The following is a 16,923-nucleotide window of genomic DNA, read 5'->3' as shown; positions in this document are numbered from 1 at the left end:
ACTTTGACAGGTTACAAATGACCTGTTCCAAACTGGTTAATGATTTGTTCTGACATAAATAATTAAAAGCATACACTTGGATTTTTAAATACAAAATAAGTTAGATTATTTAACAGTCAGTCAAAGAGTTTACTACACACATGGTCGATTCAATAGCCGTGAGGGAAGATAATACCAATGCCATGGCAATAGCCTGTATGTTAATTGTCATCAACTTTGAACCCATCATCGGCACGTGGCATCATGATAATATAAATACTTTTATTATTTTGTCTATCTTAATTAAACTGTTTACATTTATTTATATCTCTGTGTCCTTTTGAGACTGTTTATATAGGGTTGTTAATAAAATACCGTGAAGGGCATGAAGCTGTGTCAACCAGCCGGTATCTCATGATCGAGGCTATCTCATAGTTCTGGGACGGTTGCTAGTCAGTAAATAAAATAATTTAGCAGGAATTAAAAGACATTTATATCTTTCTGTTAATTCTATTACAAATGACAAGTGCCTTATAGAGTATATATGTGGTCTTTGGTGAATGTTGTAGCTACCATTCCTTGGTATGGATGACAGATATGATACACTTTATCACTTCCGTTTTGCGGATGGACTCACATTCACATTCTAGCCTACTTTTAAATACTTTACTTATCACCTACGGTGTCATGTTCATAGATAAATAGTGGATTTTAATGCGTCAATTCATTGTTCATATTTAAAGGCAAACAAATATAGTTTTAAAGGACAAATTTTGGACCTCACTAAATTTGACGAAATAATTATGGAAGTGCGTAATTATTACGGATGAAAACGGACATGTCATGAGAAAGAAACAGTTAATAAACCCAGGCCTTATCTAAAGCTTACATGATGCATCTTTAATTAAAGTGATTGATACTTTATGCATGTAGACAATAGATGAATTCATAACTTCATAAATCTTGTAAGACAGTTAAATGGCTGTATATTTTTGTCGGAGACACTCAGGTAGTGGATATTATAAACAGAATTAAATAAACATGACCCTGAGAAACAACATACCAGACATGAATTAACTTACTTGCCCACTTCAGAAAGATAATATCATATTTATGTAAATGTAAAACACCAGCAATAACTTGACACATCCATGATATAATTTCTCTGTATTCAGCTTTAGACTCAATTAGTATTTCCTTGAGAGAACCACCTAAAATTAAAACAAGCCAACAGTGAGGCTGATGTCCCCCAACGAAATCTCAAACAAAATAGACGGCACATATTAATTAATCGCACATTTATTTTTTTTCAAAAGTATCAAACAATCAAGCTGGTTATCAACTATACACTAAGTTTCATCACTCTCTATCAGATAGAATCAAAGTTATCTTACGCCAAGTGTGAACATTATACCTCAATTAGAAGGAGAGTCACTGTGTTCCAAAGTCTCGACCATTCAAATTGCTCTGCTTACCCTGGGCAGACAATCCTCAGTATCGAACTTAGTCAAGTTTTATCACTCTCACTTAATTAGAACTAAAGTTATTGTGTTCCAAAGCATCAACTAATCAAATTTGCTTATCTCTGCATATCCTAAGCAGAAAATGCTCATCAATGCATTGACCTAATAAACACCCACACCAAGTTTGAACATTCTAGCTCAATTAGAAGGAGAGTTATTGTGTCCAAAAAAGTGTGACGGACAGACAGACAGATAGAGGGACAAACCCATTTTAATAGTCCCCTGCTTTCTTTGAAAGGCGGGGGACAATTAGGTTAATATTTGAAATTACATCTACATTTCTATTATTTATGGAGAAAGGGTAATGATAAATTCAAGTATTTTACTTCCTACTTCTATTAAACCTATATATATATATAAAGTTATATAAAATTCAAACAGGCCCTGATTAAACCTTTCAGATATGTGTAGTTCATTTCAATCAAAGATGCATTAGCCCAGAATTTGTCTTTATAAATCATGAAGATAAGTTTTCATATTTAAAACCAATGACTGCAATGCACTTGGATTTTCAGAAAATAATCCAAATACTGAAGAAACTACTCACTGTGCTTGAACTCATTGCATATCAACAGAGAATTCCCATGCTCGACAACCCAATGATGCTGTACAATATATGGTGAATTACATTCTCTTAATTTCATGTATACCCCCAACTGTTGATCATAGTCATTTAGACTGGTCTGCAAATTATAAAGGTAGTTTTACATGGATATTAAGTTTCATGATGACATCAGAGCTGGTGTCTTAATTTACTAATTAAATTTGGAATGATTAGAATTTCAGATTGTGTATATTTGAAATCATACTACTGTATTATTAAATATAAGCAAATGGCAACTGAAGAACAGACCTATCAAACTTATCCATATTGTCATTGTTATAACATAATTTCTAACCTGTTTTAGTGCAACATGCAGCTTTTGCATACGCATAGCTCACATACGGCCAGTCACAATGTGTGTTAGGTGGAGATTGTTGTGGTTCAACAATGAATCATATGCATACCTCATCCAGATTACAGAAAATTCCCTATTATCATGCCTTCTAGTGATCTTCACATTATTTTCAATTTCCTGGGATTAACCCACATCAATTAATATTCAAATTTAAAAAAGAGCAGTGACATTAATATTCTACCTTCTTTATTATCCAATTATTCCCTGTGGTTTCATGTAGTTCTTTAGCCAACAATAAGTTTGTTTTTTTATTGATGTGCATTAAATAATACCAGTCTTCTCCTTCCTTTATCATTGATTTATTTCTGTAACGCTTTTGGCAATCTCGACTAATCTATAGAAAAATATAATATATATATATATCAATGATGATGACAAACTGGATATTCCAGCAAACATGGTCCAAAATAAATCTGTCCAGAATATTACAATTTGGTTAAAGATCGGTTCCCAGAAAAGTATTTATCGGGTGGTTATTTCCAATAAAGGTATGGCAATTTTGGTATATATGGAAAGTAGAGATATCCAATCTTACTAGAAAAATACTGGATTCCCCGAAAAACACTCATGGAGCAAATACAGGACAAAAATGTAAGGGTTCCCTTAATCGACAGCCCAATGATTGGGAATTTCTGCACGCGTGATGTCAAAGGTCACAAGCGAACATTGAGCGCTTGATGTACAAGTTGATAAACTTTATGAAGAGTTAGACATACAACACTTTCTGAGACACAAATGACAGAAAAAGATGCAGGTAGTGGATAATCAGAAATTTAATTAGGTTCGATATTTATAATAAATAGTAAGCGATTAAAGACAACATCGTCTTATGTATGCAGTGAATTCTCCTCTGACTTCCAAGAGAGGTAAGTCATGTGACGTAAACATGACCTGGTTTGATCAAATTTTTATAGCAGGGCATTCCTTCGCAATTACAATTTTTGAGAAGGATTTGAATCAAAATTATGACAAATTAATTAGTTTGAATATTAGGCTGTATTCTCGGGGTGAAAATCTTGTCACCTTCGCTCCCGCTAAACCGGTCTACAAATCGGACTATCAATAATCGTGCAATCAATATGTCAACAAAGTTCTCCAATAAAATCTGCCAATTTAATAGTTCAAGCTCGAAATAGGCTATAAATCGATGACTTATTTCTTTATAGTGCGGAGCCATATTTGCGTAGATGTGAGTTGGATCCTGCGCATCTATCTTGTTGAAGGTTTGGTGAAACCGTGTTTAAAATATTATGTTATGAGTGAATTGCTATTTTTGTCGAATGATTAATATACTAATAGTAAGTTGTTAAATAATGTTTGGTAAAATATATTATGACCACATCACAGTAATACTAATACTAATAGTCTGTATGTATGTCGTGACAGTTTAGTTTCGGTTGGACTGAATGTAGACGCTGCCTTATCACTGAGTCACTCTCTTTCTTTCTCGCATCATTTAACTGTTTTGTTCTTAAAACATCTATAAAACGTTGGATGAAATCCAAAACCACTGCCGACTGTATCTTCAATATAATATCCTTCGTAATAAAATATCCATTTGTATCGAAAAATGCTGCAATGGATTGGTCATTTCCATCCAATTGAAACCAGTCTATAGCTACCTCACGACATTTATCTCACCTTGTGTTTGTAAAGGGTTCTGCACTTCCCTTATTAACACTGTCTAAGTGAACAATACAAGTTAATTGAGCCTTGTCGCCATTTAGTGTAGCTACTACATGTATAACGGCAATGTGTTCCTCGTGAAGCACGCCATTTTGTGTTTACCAACAACACACGCGAATGTAGACAATAACGTGATTGGTCGATTGTGGAAAAAACGATCACGTGACGCGGCGAACAACGCTGAATTCTGTCCAGTGACCTCGCGCACTATGAATTTTACTATCAATAAATAGTCCGAATTTTAAAGAAGAATATCACCGAAGAACTATGGAATTTTTTGGGGAACATTACAACAAACGAATATCTCTATATGAACTATACACTGACAAAATTTCTTCTAGACCGGATTTGTAGGAACGAAAATATTTTTGCAACGACAATTTGTGCCCATGGAATGCGGCCTATATGTTTTTAGTCCATATATACCATTAAATCACCCAGTTTGTACGCGGGAATGTATCTTTAAATATAACATAAATCATTTTGTCTAAAAAAATATTTTTTTGGGTGCAGAATGCTCTCATACATCTAAAATGTTACTACTAACTTCTTATCTTTGAACTCTGAATTTTATTAATACAAATTTAAATAGTATATATTGATAATTAAATAAATAATGATAACAATTCCCCTCTTAGTATGATCCCTCATCCCCAGCTTTGCAACACTGGAAAATCCACCAAAAACAATACTAGAAAGAATACAAATACATCCTATAACCTACTATATTTTTTATTTTACACTCTCATCATACTAAATCTATTTAATGGTAAGCACAAATTATTATGATATTATCACCACCGTTATGGTTAGGTATAAACTAAAAAGAAAGTATTACCGTAGGTAAGGCATCCAAATCGTGTCATGTTTGAAATAACAATTTAGTGATCAGAAATTATTTTGAGACATTATGTCAAATATTAAGACAGGCTGTTTAAAAACGACTATAGAACAAAACTGTCGATTTTATTGGATTTTATAGGTGAATCAAAATTCAATATACTTTTAGTAAGACAAATATTTTTGTTACATGTGGTGTTTTTAGTTAAAATTTTGATATTTCAATGCTGCTATTTTATTTCATTTTGTCAACCAATTCATGTTGTTTCTGTGAGACTCACATATTCGCGACCTTTCTCCACAGAAGGAGTTTTCTCATGGAAAATGGTCAAAGGCCAATGCGATTTTTACTATCACAAAGGGAGGTAATCCATTTCCTTTGTTTCATAAACCATCCTCAAGATTCGCTGAACTTGACCAGAAACTTCTAATTGACCAGAAGCATTGTGCAACGTTTGCAATACTACAACTAATATAGCTTCTGTAAAATTGGAAAAGCATAATAGAATTGGCAAAGCTGATGATTCTAGTAATGTGACATCTTGTGTATAAAGTGTTAAAGACTTGTGTATAAAGTGTTAAAGACTTGTTTGTGTATATAAATAAAGTGCTAAAAACTTGTGAATATAGTATTAATGATGAATAAATATGATGTTATTTGATGATTAAAAAAAAAAATCTCCTGTTTTTTCATACCTGGGGGTTGACATGTCTGTTTCTATCATGAAACTCTGTCATGCCTTGGGGGGAAGGGTTGGATGGCCGAATGGTTAGCATGTGCGTGCTGTATCATAAGGCCTGTCATTGAGTCAACTGGCGTGGTTTCGAATCCCCGGTTGTACGCGACAAGTCGCCTGTCCAACCTCATGGGTTTTCTCTGGGTCCTCCGGTTTCCTCCCACTGCTCAAGACCCCTACGCGCAAAGAGAATTCTTGAAATAAATTAAACCATATGTTAGTTTGTGTTGAGTGGATGTTAAACTCTCTCTCTCATGCTGGGGTGGGGTGGGGTGGGGTGGGGTACTTTCCTATGAAGAAATGGTGTTTACAATGTAAGACAAAGACAGATCTTTTTACAAGAACGAGAGCAACACTTTTGCTGCAATATACGTCCACATTCCTGCTTTGATTCATATGGTACTTTTTAAAATAAATAGTTGCTATTCTTACAGTATAAGGAATAAATATGCCAAGTTCCAAGATTATCCATTCAGATTCAGAATTCCAGCCTGTAGAAAACCGCATAGACATGGAAAATATAAATAGGTACAATCCTATGATGGCTCATATGGAATTGGATCCAAATAATTGCAACCTGTACATTATTTACAGACAAAATATTAACAAAAAGTGTGTGTGGCACCGCCCAAGGGGGACAGACCATGTACCAAAATCAATAGCTGCCGTCTTTGGGGTATAAGAATACTAAGTTCCAAGATAATCCATTCAGAATTGTGGCCTTCAGGCGCTAAACACAAAAAAATGGGCTTGGCTCTCCCCCTGGGGTCTGGAAATGCACCAAAATCAATAGTTGCTGCCCTTAGGCTATAAGGAATAAATATGACAAGTTTGAAGATGATCCATTCAGAATTGCGGCCACAAGACAAAAATTGGACGTGGCTCTGCCCCTATCAGTTGGGACATGCACCAAAATCAATAGTTGCAGTCCTTAGGCTATAAGGAATACTTATATCAAGTTCCAAGATGATCCATTGTGGCCTGTAGGCAACACACAGACACACAAAGAAAAATGGGTGTGGTTCGGATCATCCTTAGGGTATAAGGAATAGGTATGCAAAGTTTCAAAAGGATCTGTAAAGAATTGCGGCCTATAGGCGACCCACACAAAAATTGGGCGTGGCTCTGTCCCAGGGGGTCGGGCATGCACTAAAAATAATAGAGGTCATAGGTGACCCACACACATACATACACACAGACAGGGGCGACGGCATAATACGTCCACATTATGAATGTGGACGTTAAAAAGCAAAAGCCTGTTAACCCTTTCAATGCTAGACGTAAATCCACTGCCTGTGCTAGACCCTTTTTTGAGGACAAAAGGGGGGTTGGAACTGAATGCCAAACAGTACTTATGGAAGCTTTTATGAAAAATCTTTTTGTCTGTTGGGATGGGCATGAGGTTGGGCTAAGAGGAAAAAAATAGAATTTTGGAAATTTGCATAATAATGTAGTCACGTGACGTCATGGCGGCCATTTTGGATTTCTCATTTCTCACTAAAGCTGACACGAAAATAAATTTTTCTCCATGAAATACTTATGAGATAGCAGCCATGAGCAATACCACCACGAACATGCGCATCACGTCACCCGCTGCCATGACCACGTGCGGATTGCAATACCTCGTTTTCACTTTCACTTTCATCCCGAAGTCCCATATCATTATCAATATACATGTAGTCAGTCAATAGATCTACACGTTCGGGACTCAGGAATTGCCTATGTCTTTTACGATCCAGCAGGCTAGCATTATTATCAACATCAGAATTATTGTCAGAATCTACTGCAGACACAGGGCTATCGTGTTCACATTGGGCTTGTTCATCATGCACGGGAGACATAGCCATGGGCGGAACGTCATGCAACAAATCACACACTTCATAATACCAATCACTGTCCTGACTACTATCATTATCAAGTATTAACTGGAAACGAATTATGTGTATCACCCGCCTCGAAATTGTCCACGTGTTGGTCAGCAAGACGTCATTCACGACTTCGTCGAGAGTGCATCGTCTACGTTGTTACTATGCACTCCGCCATTTTACGGTTTGCCGCTTTGAAACACGTGGAAATATGTTCTAGTGTATAGAAAATACAATAGATGGCACTTGCAGTTGCGGTACTAATTTTAGCGAGGGCTTTACTGAGTACACGGTAATACCGGGTACGCGTATTTTAACGACATTTTATAATACCCGGTACTACCGGGTAGACGCAATGAAAGGGTTAAAACAGATATATACAAGGAATTAGTTATAAAGTTCTACACAACTAATTTGCAGCTATCATCAGAACCGACCAATTAAATTCTGGGCTATAATCTAATAGTCTACCTTCACACATTCCTTGTAAGAGGATTTACTATCTAATAAAGAGCTTTCTCTATTTCTTATTTCAGTTATTGCCTTACTGATACTCCAATCTTCACTGCAAAGTATAAACAAATAATCAATCTTAAAAATTGGATATGGCTTGCTAAAACTGCTATTAAAAGATACGTAGTAATTAATATAGCAGACATAGGCCAATGAATACACTGATAATGACAGTTCCACAATTCTCCAATCTTATCTTTACTTTTGCCACTAACTTGAAATTAGGAACGTTTTTTAAAAACCAGCGGCTGCCAGGCAGGTTACGCCCACATTTTCGAGAGATGGATAGAGAACAAGCTAAAAAGAAAGTGATTTTTCCTACAATCAAGGGCCATAATTCAGGAAATTACAATTCGATATGCGCAAATATCGAAAGGAACTGAGATCTTTGTGTTATAAACTTACATTTCAAGTTTCAACAAAATCGGATAAAAATTGTGACCTCTATAGGGTCCACAACCTTGATATACCATTTTGGGCCGATTTTCACGAAATTCGAACTCAGCCATCCTTAGGGTGTAACGGTGATATAATAATAAGTTTTTTAAATCGGAATAAAATTATGACCTCTATAGGGTCCACAAGCTAAAAACGTGATTTTTCGTACAATCAGGGGCCATAATTCAGGAAGTTACAGTCCGATATGCGCGAATATCGAAAGGAACCGAGATCTTTGGGTTATAAACTTACATTTCAAGTTTCAACAAAATCGGATAAAAATTGTGACCTCTATAGGGTCCACAACCTTGATATACCATATTTTTACGCTATTTCAGAACGAACGGTGGCCATTTTGTCTGTCGATTTTGGGCCAATTTTCACGAAATTCGAACCCAGCCGTTCTTATGGTGTAACGGTGATATAATAATACGTTTTTTTAAATCGGATAAAAATTATGACCTCTATAGGCTCCACAAGCTAAAAACTCGATTTTTCGTACAATCAGGGGCCATAATTCAGGAAGTTACAGTCCCATATGCGCGAATATCGAAAGGGACCGAGATCTTTGGATTATCAACTTACATTTCAAGTTTCAACAAAATCAGATAAAAATTGTGACCTCTATAGTGTCCACAAGCTAAAAACGTGATTTTTCGTACAAACAGGGGCCATAATCCATGAAGTTTCGATCCGATACATGCCAATATCGAAAGGAACCGAGATCTTTTGGAGATAAACCTATATTTCAAGTTTCGTCAAAATCGGAAAAGAATTGTGACCTACGTCCGGACGGACAGGGGCGACGACAATATACGTCCACATGAAAATGTGGGCGTATAAAAATATGCTTAACTTACATGGAACAAAGTATTTCACACCATGGCATTTTACATTTGATTTCATTGCATCTTTCACTATGACATCTTAGAGCAAACAAAATCTTCTGATGATTGGGATCAAGTGTTGTTCTGTATTCACAAAGCACTTTCTTGAGACCATCTAATAAATTTTTCATCTGAAAACAGAAAATATATCATCAGACCTGTTAAGAGTGTATCCACGAGAGGACCAGGCAAAAATTGCACAATGGGCTAAGATGGAGGGTCAGAAGTTTTTGATCAAACTTATGGTATGACACCCCCTATGGGTAAAATTTTGGTTTTCACATGGGTATTTATCACCCTTTTTAAGCACAGATTGCATTCTATAGCGCAATAGCAACCTTCTAATTTTGACCCTGTCTAATAAAGCGGGTGGTCAACATCCACCCCAGCACTAATTTGAAAAAAAAAAGAATCGGTCCATATTAACTTTTTGTGGACTTGTTTTAGGGTACCATATTCACATAGAGAAATAAAATTTTTGACTTTTATATGTTTTCATCATATCCATAGCCATCATTTGAACCATGTGATAATGTATATAAGTGTATATTTGCATTTATTGTATATTTTGTATTGTCGTATTGTCCCTCAACATATTTGTTGTATTGTCTCTTTAAGGTTTCATTTTCCAACATGTCACCGAAAATGGCAACAAAATGTTCAATTTCAGAGCATGTTTCCACTATTCAATTTGGGACACATCCACTGATTTCTACAATTCTACAATACAGAAATGTGGAAGCTTAAATTTTAACGGCACCGCAGCCTTGCGTCGAAGTGGGCGACGTTGAACAGTGTAGCATGGTAGTTACGGTTCTCGAGCGCCGTCAGCTACACCTTCAGGGCCGGATTTAGAATAAGAGAGGTCCTAGGTAATCCCCTGAACAGGGCCCACGACATGGACCTTGGGACAAGCAACTTGGTGAGGGGGTGGGTCAGGGGCAATCATGCGGTTGGTGGTTTGAATCTGACTTTTAGGTGAATTTTTCATTTTTGTTTGGATTATTTTATTTAAAATAATGTCTATTTGAGAGTAATGGATATGTTTTGTTAAGATCATTTCATTGGGCATGTCGATACTCCATTGGAAGCTCGTGGACAACTGCGGAAGCCAATTCCCGCCTGCACCAGATGGACCCTAAACGATTACAGGCCTTTTGAAGTATTTTTTCAAGAAATTTTTATAAAACAGATACTAATGTATTTAGGGCTGGTGGCAAACACCATATGAATGAAAAGAAAAAAAATTGTTAGGTTTTTTTTTTATCTACTGTTAATTATCTCAAAAATAGGGAAATTACAGGTTAATTTCATGGGTTATTTATTGTTTCCATTTTCCCTTTATATAGTCATCGAAGATCGGAGCAAAAAATAGGTCTGGAGCAGTGCTGTATCACCGGAGCAACTGCTTCTGTTAAATGGTGAACAGAGAGACAGTTAAAGAGCTGCCGTTATAAAATGCTTATCTGCATATACTCTAAGGCTCCCTACCCATTTGACTGTGTCGTTTAAAATGATATAAACAAGTGGGAATTATTTGGATAACCGGACTATTAGATAGCATAATTTGTAAGTCGTCTAGACATGCATGATTAGTTTACAATCAGACTTAATATTCAACTGCTATTTGGCAATTGTGCTGTCCGATTTGATGATCATGACGTGATAAAAATACCTTGTTATCTTCACCAAGTTTTGGAGTTGCCATATATATCACGTATATTGGTGCGATAAGATGGTCAGGTCTCTAATCTGAGGAACCGATCAACTCTATCGGTAAAGGTTTCCTGTTACTAATTGTGGGATAGGGAATAGGATATGATGACCTGTCACGTACTTCTTCCGTTGGTTTGCAAAAAATATCTGAGGTAATAACACTAGGGTTTTCAGTGATATTATGAAGCTTAAACACCAATCCTTGCATTGAGAATTAGTAGGCGACAGTCACCATACCTATAAGATTAATGGCGATGTGCCAAATACGTCGACAAGAATTGATAAATCAAGGTCCTGCAATTAATGTGCACAAGAGAGAAATAGCAAGGCCTGCTAAAGAACCTATCACAGTTCTTTCCTCTGGATTTTCCGGCACCGTCTCCCCTTGTAAGAGGGGCAGGATGAGGTCCAGTGTATAAATTGACAGTTGGAATTTGAAATAAAGAGTAGGCTGTAGCACTACTGTCCAGGCAAAATTTCTCCCATAGCGCACTGTGTGGCATAAGCCTGTCTTCGTTAGCCAAATCGATGCAAAAAAGTAGGATATTAAACCCCATTTCATTTCATTTTGATTAACTAGACTCTTGTTCAAATCTGTAGCCAAAACAAAATAATACATACATCATTATAATGTTCCTACACATTTTGTGATTACAAAAGTATTACATATAATTACCATATTACAGCTGATATCTTTGCATCTTGTATCAGTACATCGACAGGCTCTTTCTATACTATCCACACATTTACTATCATATTCAAAGGCATTAGTACCATAACCAAACATATCAGCTGTCTGTGGCTGTAATAATTAAAGAAACTGTCAAAATAAATCTTAGGAAATCAAATGATTTAAGTTTAGTGTAAACATATTTTATTGCATGAATAAAAATAATTTTTGATACAATTGGATATGACAAAAGTTCTTAAAACTTACAAACGTCCTTCCCATATTCAGAACTTATATAAATACAATAGTGCAGTTTACTTGGAGAATTGTCAGATGTAACACATATAGATCTAATATACATAATAAATAACAGACAAATAAACAAACAAACAGTAATGAACAAGGTGCAAATGAACACAGCTTACAAACAACATTTACGTCTCCGTGGAATACTCTTAAAAACCTTTAAACTAGTCCTGCACAACTAACAGAAGCTTCCTGGTACATTTTCCCATAAGTCTCGAAATACCACAATAACCTCAAGACCTTGGATAGTCATGTCTACATACTTCCATAAGTTAGCATGCTATTACCAGGTCACATGTATAATTCAATAGTGAAATTTTGAGACTAAATAAGCTAATTATTATTTCTATGGCTAGCCTACATATACAATGCAAGAGGGCCGTTCCACCTACTCTTCTTTGAATTCCAACAACCATGGGATTGTTTGTGTGCACTGCCCATTTGTTTATTTTTCAATCAATTTGGAGAACTAGACACACCTTCCTTGTTAGTTCCTAAGATGTCACACCCCTAAGTTCTGAGAACCAACCATGAAAAAAATCCTCGCCTCATGCTGGGATTCTTCTAAAGAGTGAAATAATTTTGTTAAAAGTTATGATCAGATGTTTTATTCAAGTTAATTTGTTTATAAAACCCATTGATTCAACTATAATAACAAATAGGATTCAACATCTATTTGGAGTATGGTACATACTTCATATGACTGTGAACATCTTGTTGGCATATAATTAAATATTCCGCATCTACTACATGTATCAGTACCACTACCTGAAAAATATGAAAATGTATTTAAAACAGAGATTTGGAAACTTGATTGGCCTATTTCAACAACTCTTTTACATTTTTAAACAGTCAATATACAGGAGAATAATAGTTATTATCAAAAATCGTTGAAAATTAGTAGGTTAATTATTGCAGCCCATAAAGCAGTAGTGGGCAAACTACGGCCTGCATTGCCTTGTCATCCGGCCCGCCAGACTTTTCCACTACATCTGAAAATTTATGAGTAATTTTATCTCTAAATGAAATAAAAAATCAAAATTACTTTTTGGGCCCGCATTGCCTTGTCATCCGGCCTGTCAGACCTTTCCACTACATTTCATAAACCTTGTCTGGCTCTCGCTTTCAAAATTTTGTGATTGGCCCTTCACCTAAAAAGTTTGCCCACCACTGCCATAATATGAATAAAATTAAGTAACAAAGCTGCATAACTCTGGCAACATTGAACAATAGGCATCTTCCTTTCATTGAGATAAACGACTCATTACAATTTTAACAAGCCAACAGTGAGGCTGATGTCCCCCGCCGAAATCCCAAAATAAATAGATGACACATATTAATTAATTGTACATTTACTTTTTTCAAAAGCATCAAGCAATCAAACTATACACTAAGTTGACTAAGTTTCATCACTCTCTATCAAATAGAATCAAGATTATCTTGTCCCAAAGCATCAACAAATATGAAATTGATTAGCTCTGCTAGCTCAGCTTAGCTTTAGCTCGAAATGTTAATCATTGAACTCAGTCAAGACATTCACCTAATGAACATTTACATCAAGTTCAAATATTCTACCTCAATTAAAAGCAGAGTTGTCATGTTCCAAAGTCTTGACCAATCAAATTGCTTATCGCTCCTTAGCCTAAGCAGAAAATTCGCACCATCGAACTTAGTCAAGGTAATGATATAATGAATCAATATTGGGAGTTTTATGGCTCTAACTTCATTATAACCAAAATTATCATGCCCCAAAGCATCAACCAATTAGATTGCTTATCTCTGCTTACCGTAAGCAGACAATGTTCATCATCGAACTCCATAAAGGCATTCACCTAATAAATGCCTACACCAAGTTTAAAAATTCTAACTCAATTAGAAAGACGGTTATTGTGTTCCAAAGTCTCTACCAATCAAATTGCTTATCGCTCTGCTTACCCTCCGCAGAAAATGTTCATTATCGAATTTAGTCAAGGCATTGATGTAAATAAAGCTATACACCAAGTGTCCTCACTCTCACTTAATTAGAACTAAAGTTATCGTGTCCCAAAGCATCAACAAATCAAATTGCTTATCTCTGCTTACCCTCAGCAGAAAATGCTCATCTTCGCACTCCATCAAGGCATTCACCTAATAAACACGTACACCAAGTTTGAACATTCTAGCTCAATTAGAAGGACAGTTATTGCGTTCCAAAGTCTCGGCCAATCAAATTGCTTATCGCTCTGCTTACCCTGAGCAGAAAATGCTCATTATCGAACTTAGTCAAGGTATTGATGTAATGAAACTATACACCAAGTTCATGACTCTCACTTAATTAGAACTAAAGTTATCATGTCCCAAAGCATCAATCAATCAAATTGCTTATCTCTGCTTACCCTAAGCAGAATATGCTCAGCTTCGAACTCCATCACGGTATTGACCTAATAAACACCTACACCAAGTATGAACATTCTAGCTCAATTAGAAAGAGAGTTATTGTGTCCCAAAAAGTGTGACGGATGGACGGGCGGACGTCCGGACGGACGGACGGACGGACAGACGGACGAACCCATTTTAATAGTACCCTGCTTTCTTTCTTCGAAAGGCGGGGGACAAAAAGATATATGCATGTTGTAGTCTCTAATTCTACTAATGAGAAATGTAAATGACAGAGGGACGGATGTACATCTGTAGATTTCATAAAAAGGGGCATAACTATGGAAGATATCAAAAATCAATATACTACCTCTTTTAAATGTGCTAAACAATTCATAAAATTCCAGAATGATCAGATAAATCAATTTCATTGTAACTGCAGTCTATAATGTTATATTAAGTTTTCGTACCATAAGTTGGCTGAGAAAGTTCCTCCAGATTTTCCGGCATGGTTTCCTCTTGTCAGTTATGCAGGATGGAGGACCTGACAAGGACAGCCGAATAGTCATTCGGATGGGACGAAAAACCGAGGTCCAGTGAACACATTGACGTGAAGGTAAAAGATCCCTTGACTGTTGGAATTCGATATAAGAGTAGGCCGTAGTGCCGCTGTCCAGGCAAAATTTTCCTCATAGCACACTGTATGGCATATACCAGTATTAATTAGCCCAGTTTGGAACAGAACAGTAGGATGTTAAACCCCATTTGATTTCATTTCATTTCGTACCAAAAGGACTCCAACTTAATCAAGTAATCTGGAGGTAATTGATGAAAAAGGTTGATAACAATGGACTTCTTCACTTCAATGAGATAAATAACCATATATCAATTTAATAAAGATTATTGTAGTTTCTATTTTGTTGTCAAGAAATGTGAATGACTGACAGATGGAAGAAGTGGGTGTATAAAAAGAATTACCTGGCTTCAAGTCATTGTACCTTGGTGAAGGAGTGGTCATATCCGGAAAGATGAAATCACATGGATTCTTGTTCGAATTCAACATTTCACTCTCAAAATGAAACTTGTAAAGTTCATTTTTTAAAAACCTCTCCTCTTTTTGTAAAGGAATACGAGTGAATGTCTGAGGACTAGGTTGGGTTTTCTTTTTACACATTTCTTCCTCTAACTGTTCATTGCAAAACTGTGAAAGGGGAGATATTGTATTTAAATCAGAAATGGAGGCCGGATTCTTTCTGTCACCGTACTGAAGTAACTTGTTTGCAATGTCTAAATTTAAACAAATACTGCCATTACTATTCTGTTGTAGAATGCTTATCATTGGAATCTTGCTGTCCCATCCTTCTTCTGTTGAGTTTCCTTTTGCACATTTCTCTTCAATTTGTTGTCCTTTTAATTTCGGACAATCATTTTCATCATCTGACTTTTGCTCAAGAGAATGTGGCATATCTGTACTAAGAGAAGTATTACTGCAAGTGCTAACACTCTGCTCTGAGCCTGTTCCATAACCACTTGATGGTCCTCTTACATATGATTTCCGAGCTTGGATCCCTTGATCTGATAAACAAACTTCAGTTTTATTCTTGAAAGTTACAGACTTAGATCTACTAAATACAACAGGTCCTTCAATGTACATTTTCTTTCTCTTAAGGCAAGAAGCTTTGTCCATGCTTTCACTAGATTCTGAAAAAAATGTCTGCCGCTCCTTTCTCTTAACAACATCTGGTGATTCTGAAAAGTCTTTAAAGATTGGACTACTGCTGGTGACAACGTCAGGTAGACTTAAACTACGCTGATACTGTAATCTTTTCCTAGGAGAAACATTTACAGCATTTGTATCAAATTCAAATACGCTTGAATCTATGTCATTTTCATCAACCTCTGAAATTTCTCTGGATCTCACCAACAATTTTCGTTTTGTCTTAACCATGTCCACGGATTCATCTGTGTCACTTTTAATTCTTTTTTTATATAGTTTTTTCGACTCATTTTCAATGGATTTTATTGGACAACTACAACATCTCTTACTCACAGTACTGTTAGAAAGTCTTCTTAACTCTACAAAACATTTTTCAGGTGCTTCACCCATTGCTGAATTATATGTCTGTATTGGGACTAACGGAGAATCAAAATCATCTGAAAATAAAATTTTTTTTTATCAAAATATGTTATTTTTCTTTTGCAGCAAAATAGTTAAAACCTCATTCGAGTTGTCTAGCCCCTTTTTATGGCTATTTTGCTACTACATGTACATGTATGTATGTAACAGTCATAGGGGCTTTTTTGGCTTTTTTGTACAATTCAAAGCTTTTTGATAGTTTTCTTACTGATTGATATCCAATGCAAGTTGGGAAAGAAAATAAAAAAAACTTTTAGAAAGAGGAGTTGACTGTGTTCTAGAATCTGTTCACCACTCAATTCATAATCCTGG

The 16,923-nt window shown here is 35.9% G+C and overlaps 1 protein-coding gene across 1 annotated transcript in view; it reads right to left on the bottom strand.

Annotated features, from left to right (window-relative positions):
- The window catches only part of LOC126809912 (uncharacterized), a 31,893-nt gene that overhangs the window by 13,815 nt on the left and 1,155 nt on the right, over window positions 1-16,923 (bottom strand). The window contains exons 2-9 of the mRNA XM_050534766.2: window positions 15,453-16,628; window positions 12,814-12,887; window positions 11,820-11,945; window positions 9,401-9,558; window positions 8,061-8,154; window positions 2,643-2,795; window positions 2,050-2,185; window positions 1,062-1,190 (exon numbers count right to left, since the gene is read on the bottom strand). Coding sequence (XP_050390723.2) covers window positions 1,062-1,190; window positions 2,050-2,185; window positions 2,643-2,795; window positions 8,061-8,154; window positions 9,401-9,558; window positions 11,820-11,945; window positions 12,814-12,887; window positions 15,453-16,581 — 1,999 coding nt within the window. The 5' untranslated portion in view covers window positions 16,582-16,628. The remainder of the gene's footprint in view (window positions 1-1,061; window positions 1,191-2,049; window positions 2,186-2,642; window positions 2,796-8,060; window positions 8,155-9,400; window positions 9,559-11,819; window positions 11,946-12,813; window positions 12,888-15,452; window positions 16,629-16,923) is intronic.

Source organism: Patella vulgata, chromosome 2, assembly GCF_932274485.2.
Source record: "Patella vulgata chromosome 2, xgPatVulg1.2, whole genome shotgun sequence".
Lineage (NCBI taxonomy): Eukaryota > Metazoa > Mollusca > Gastropoda > Patellidae > Patella > Patella vulgata.
This window is presented reverse-complemented; position numbering and strand designations above follow the sequence as displayed.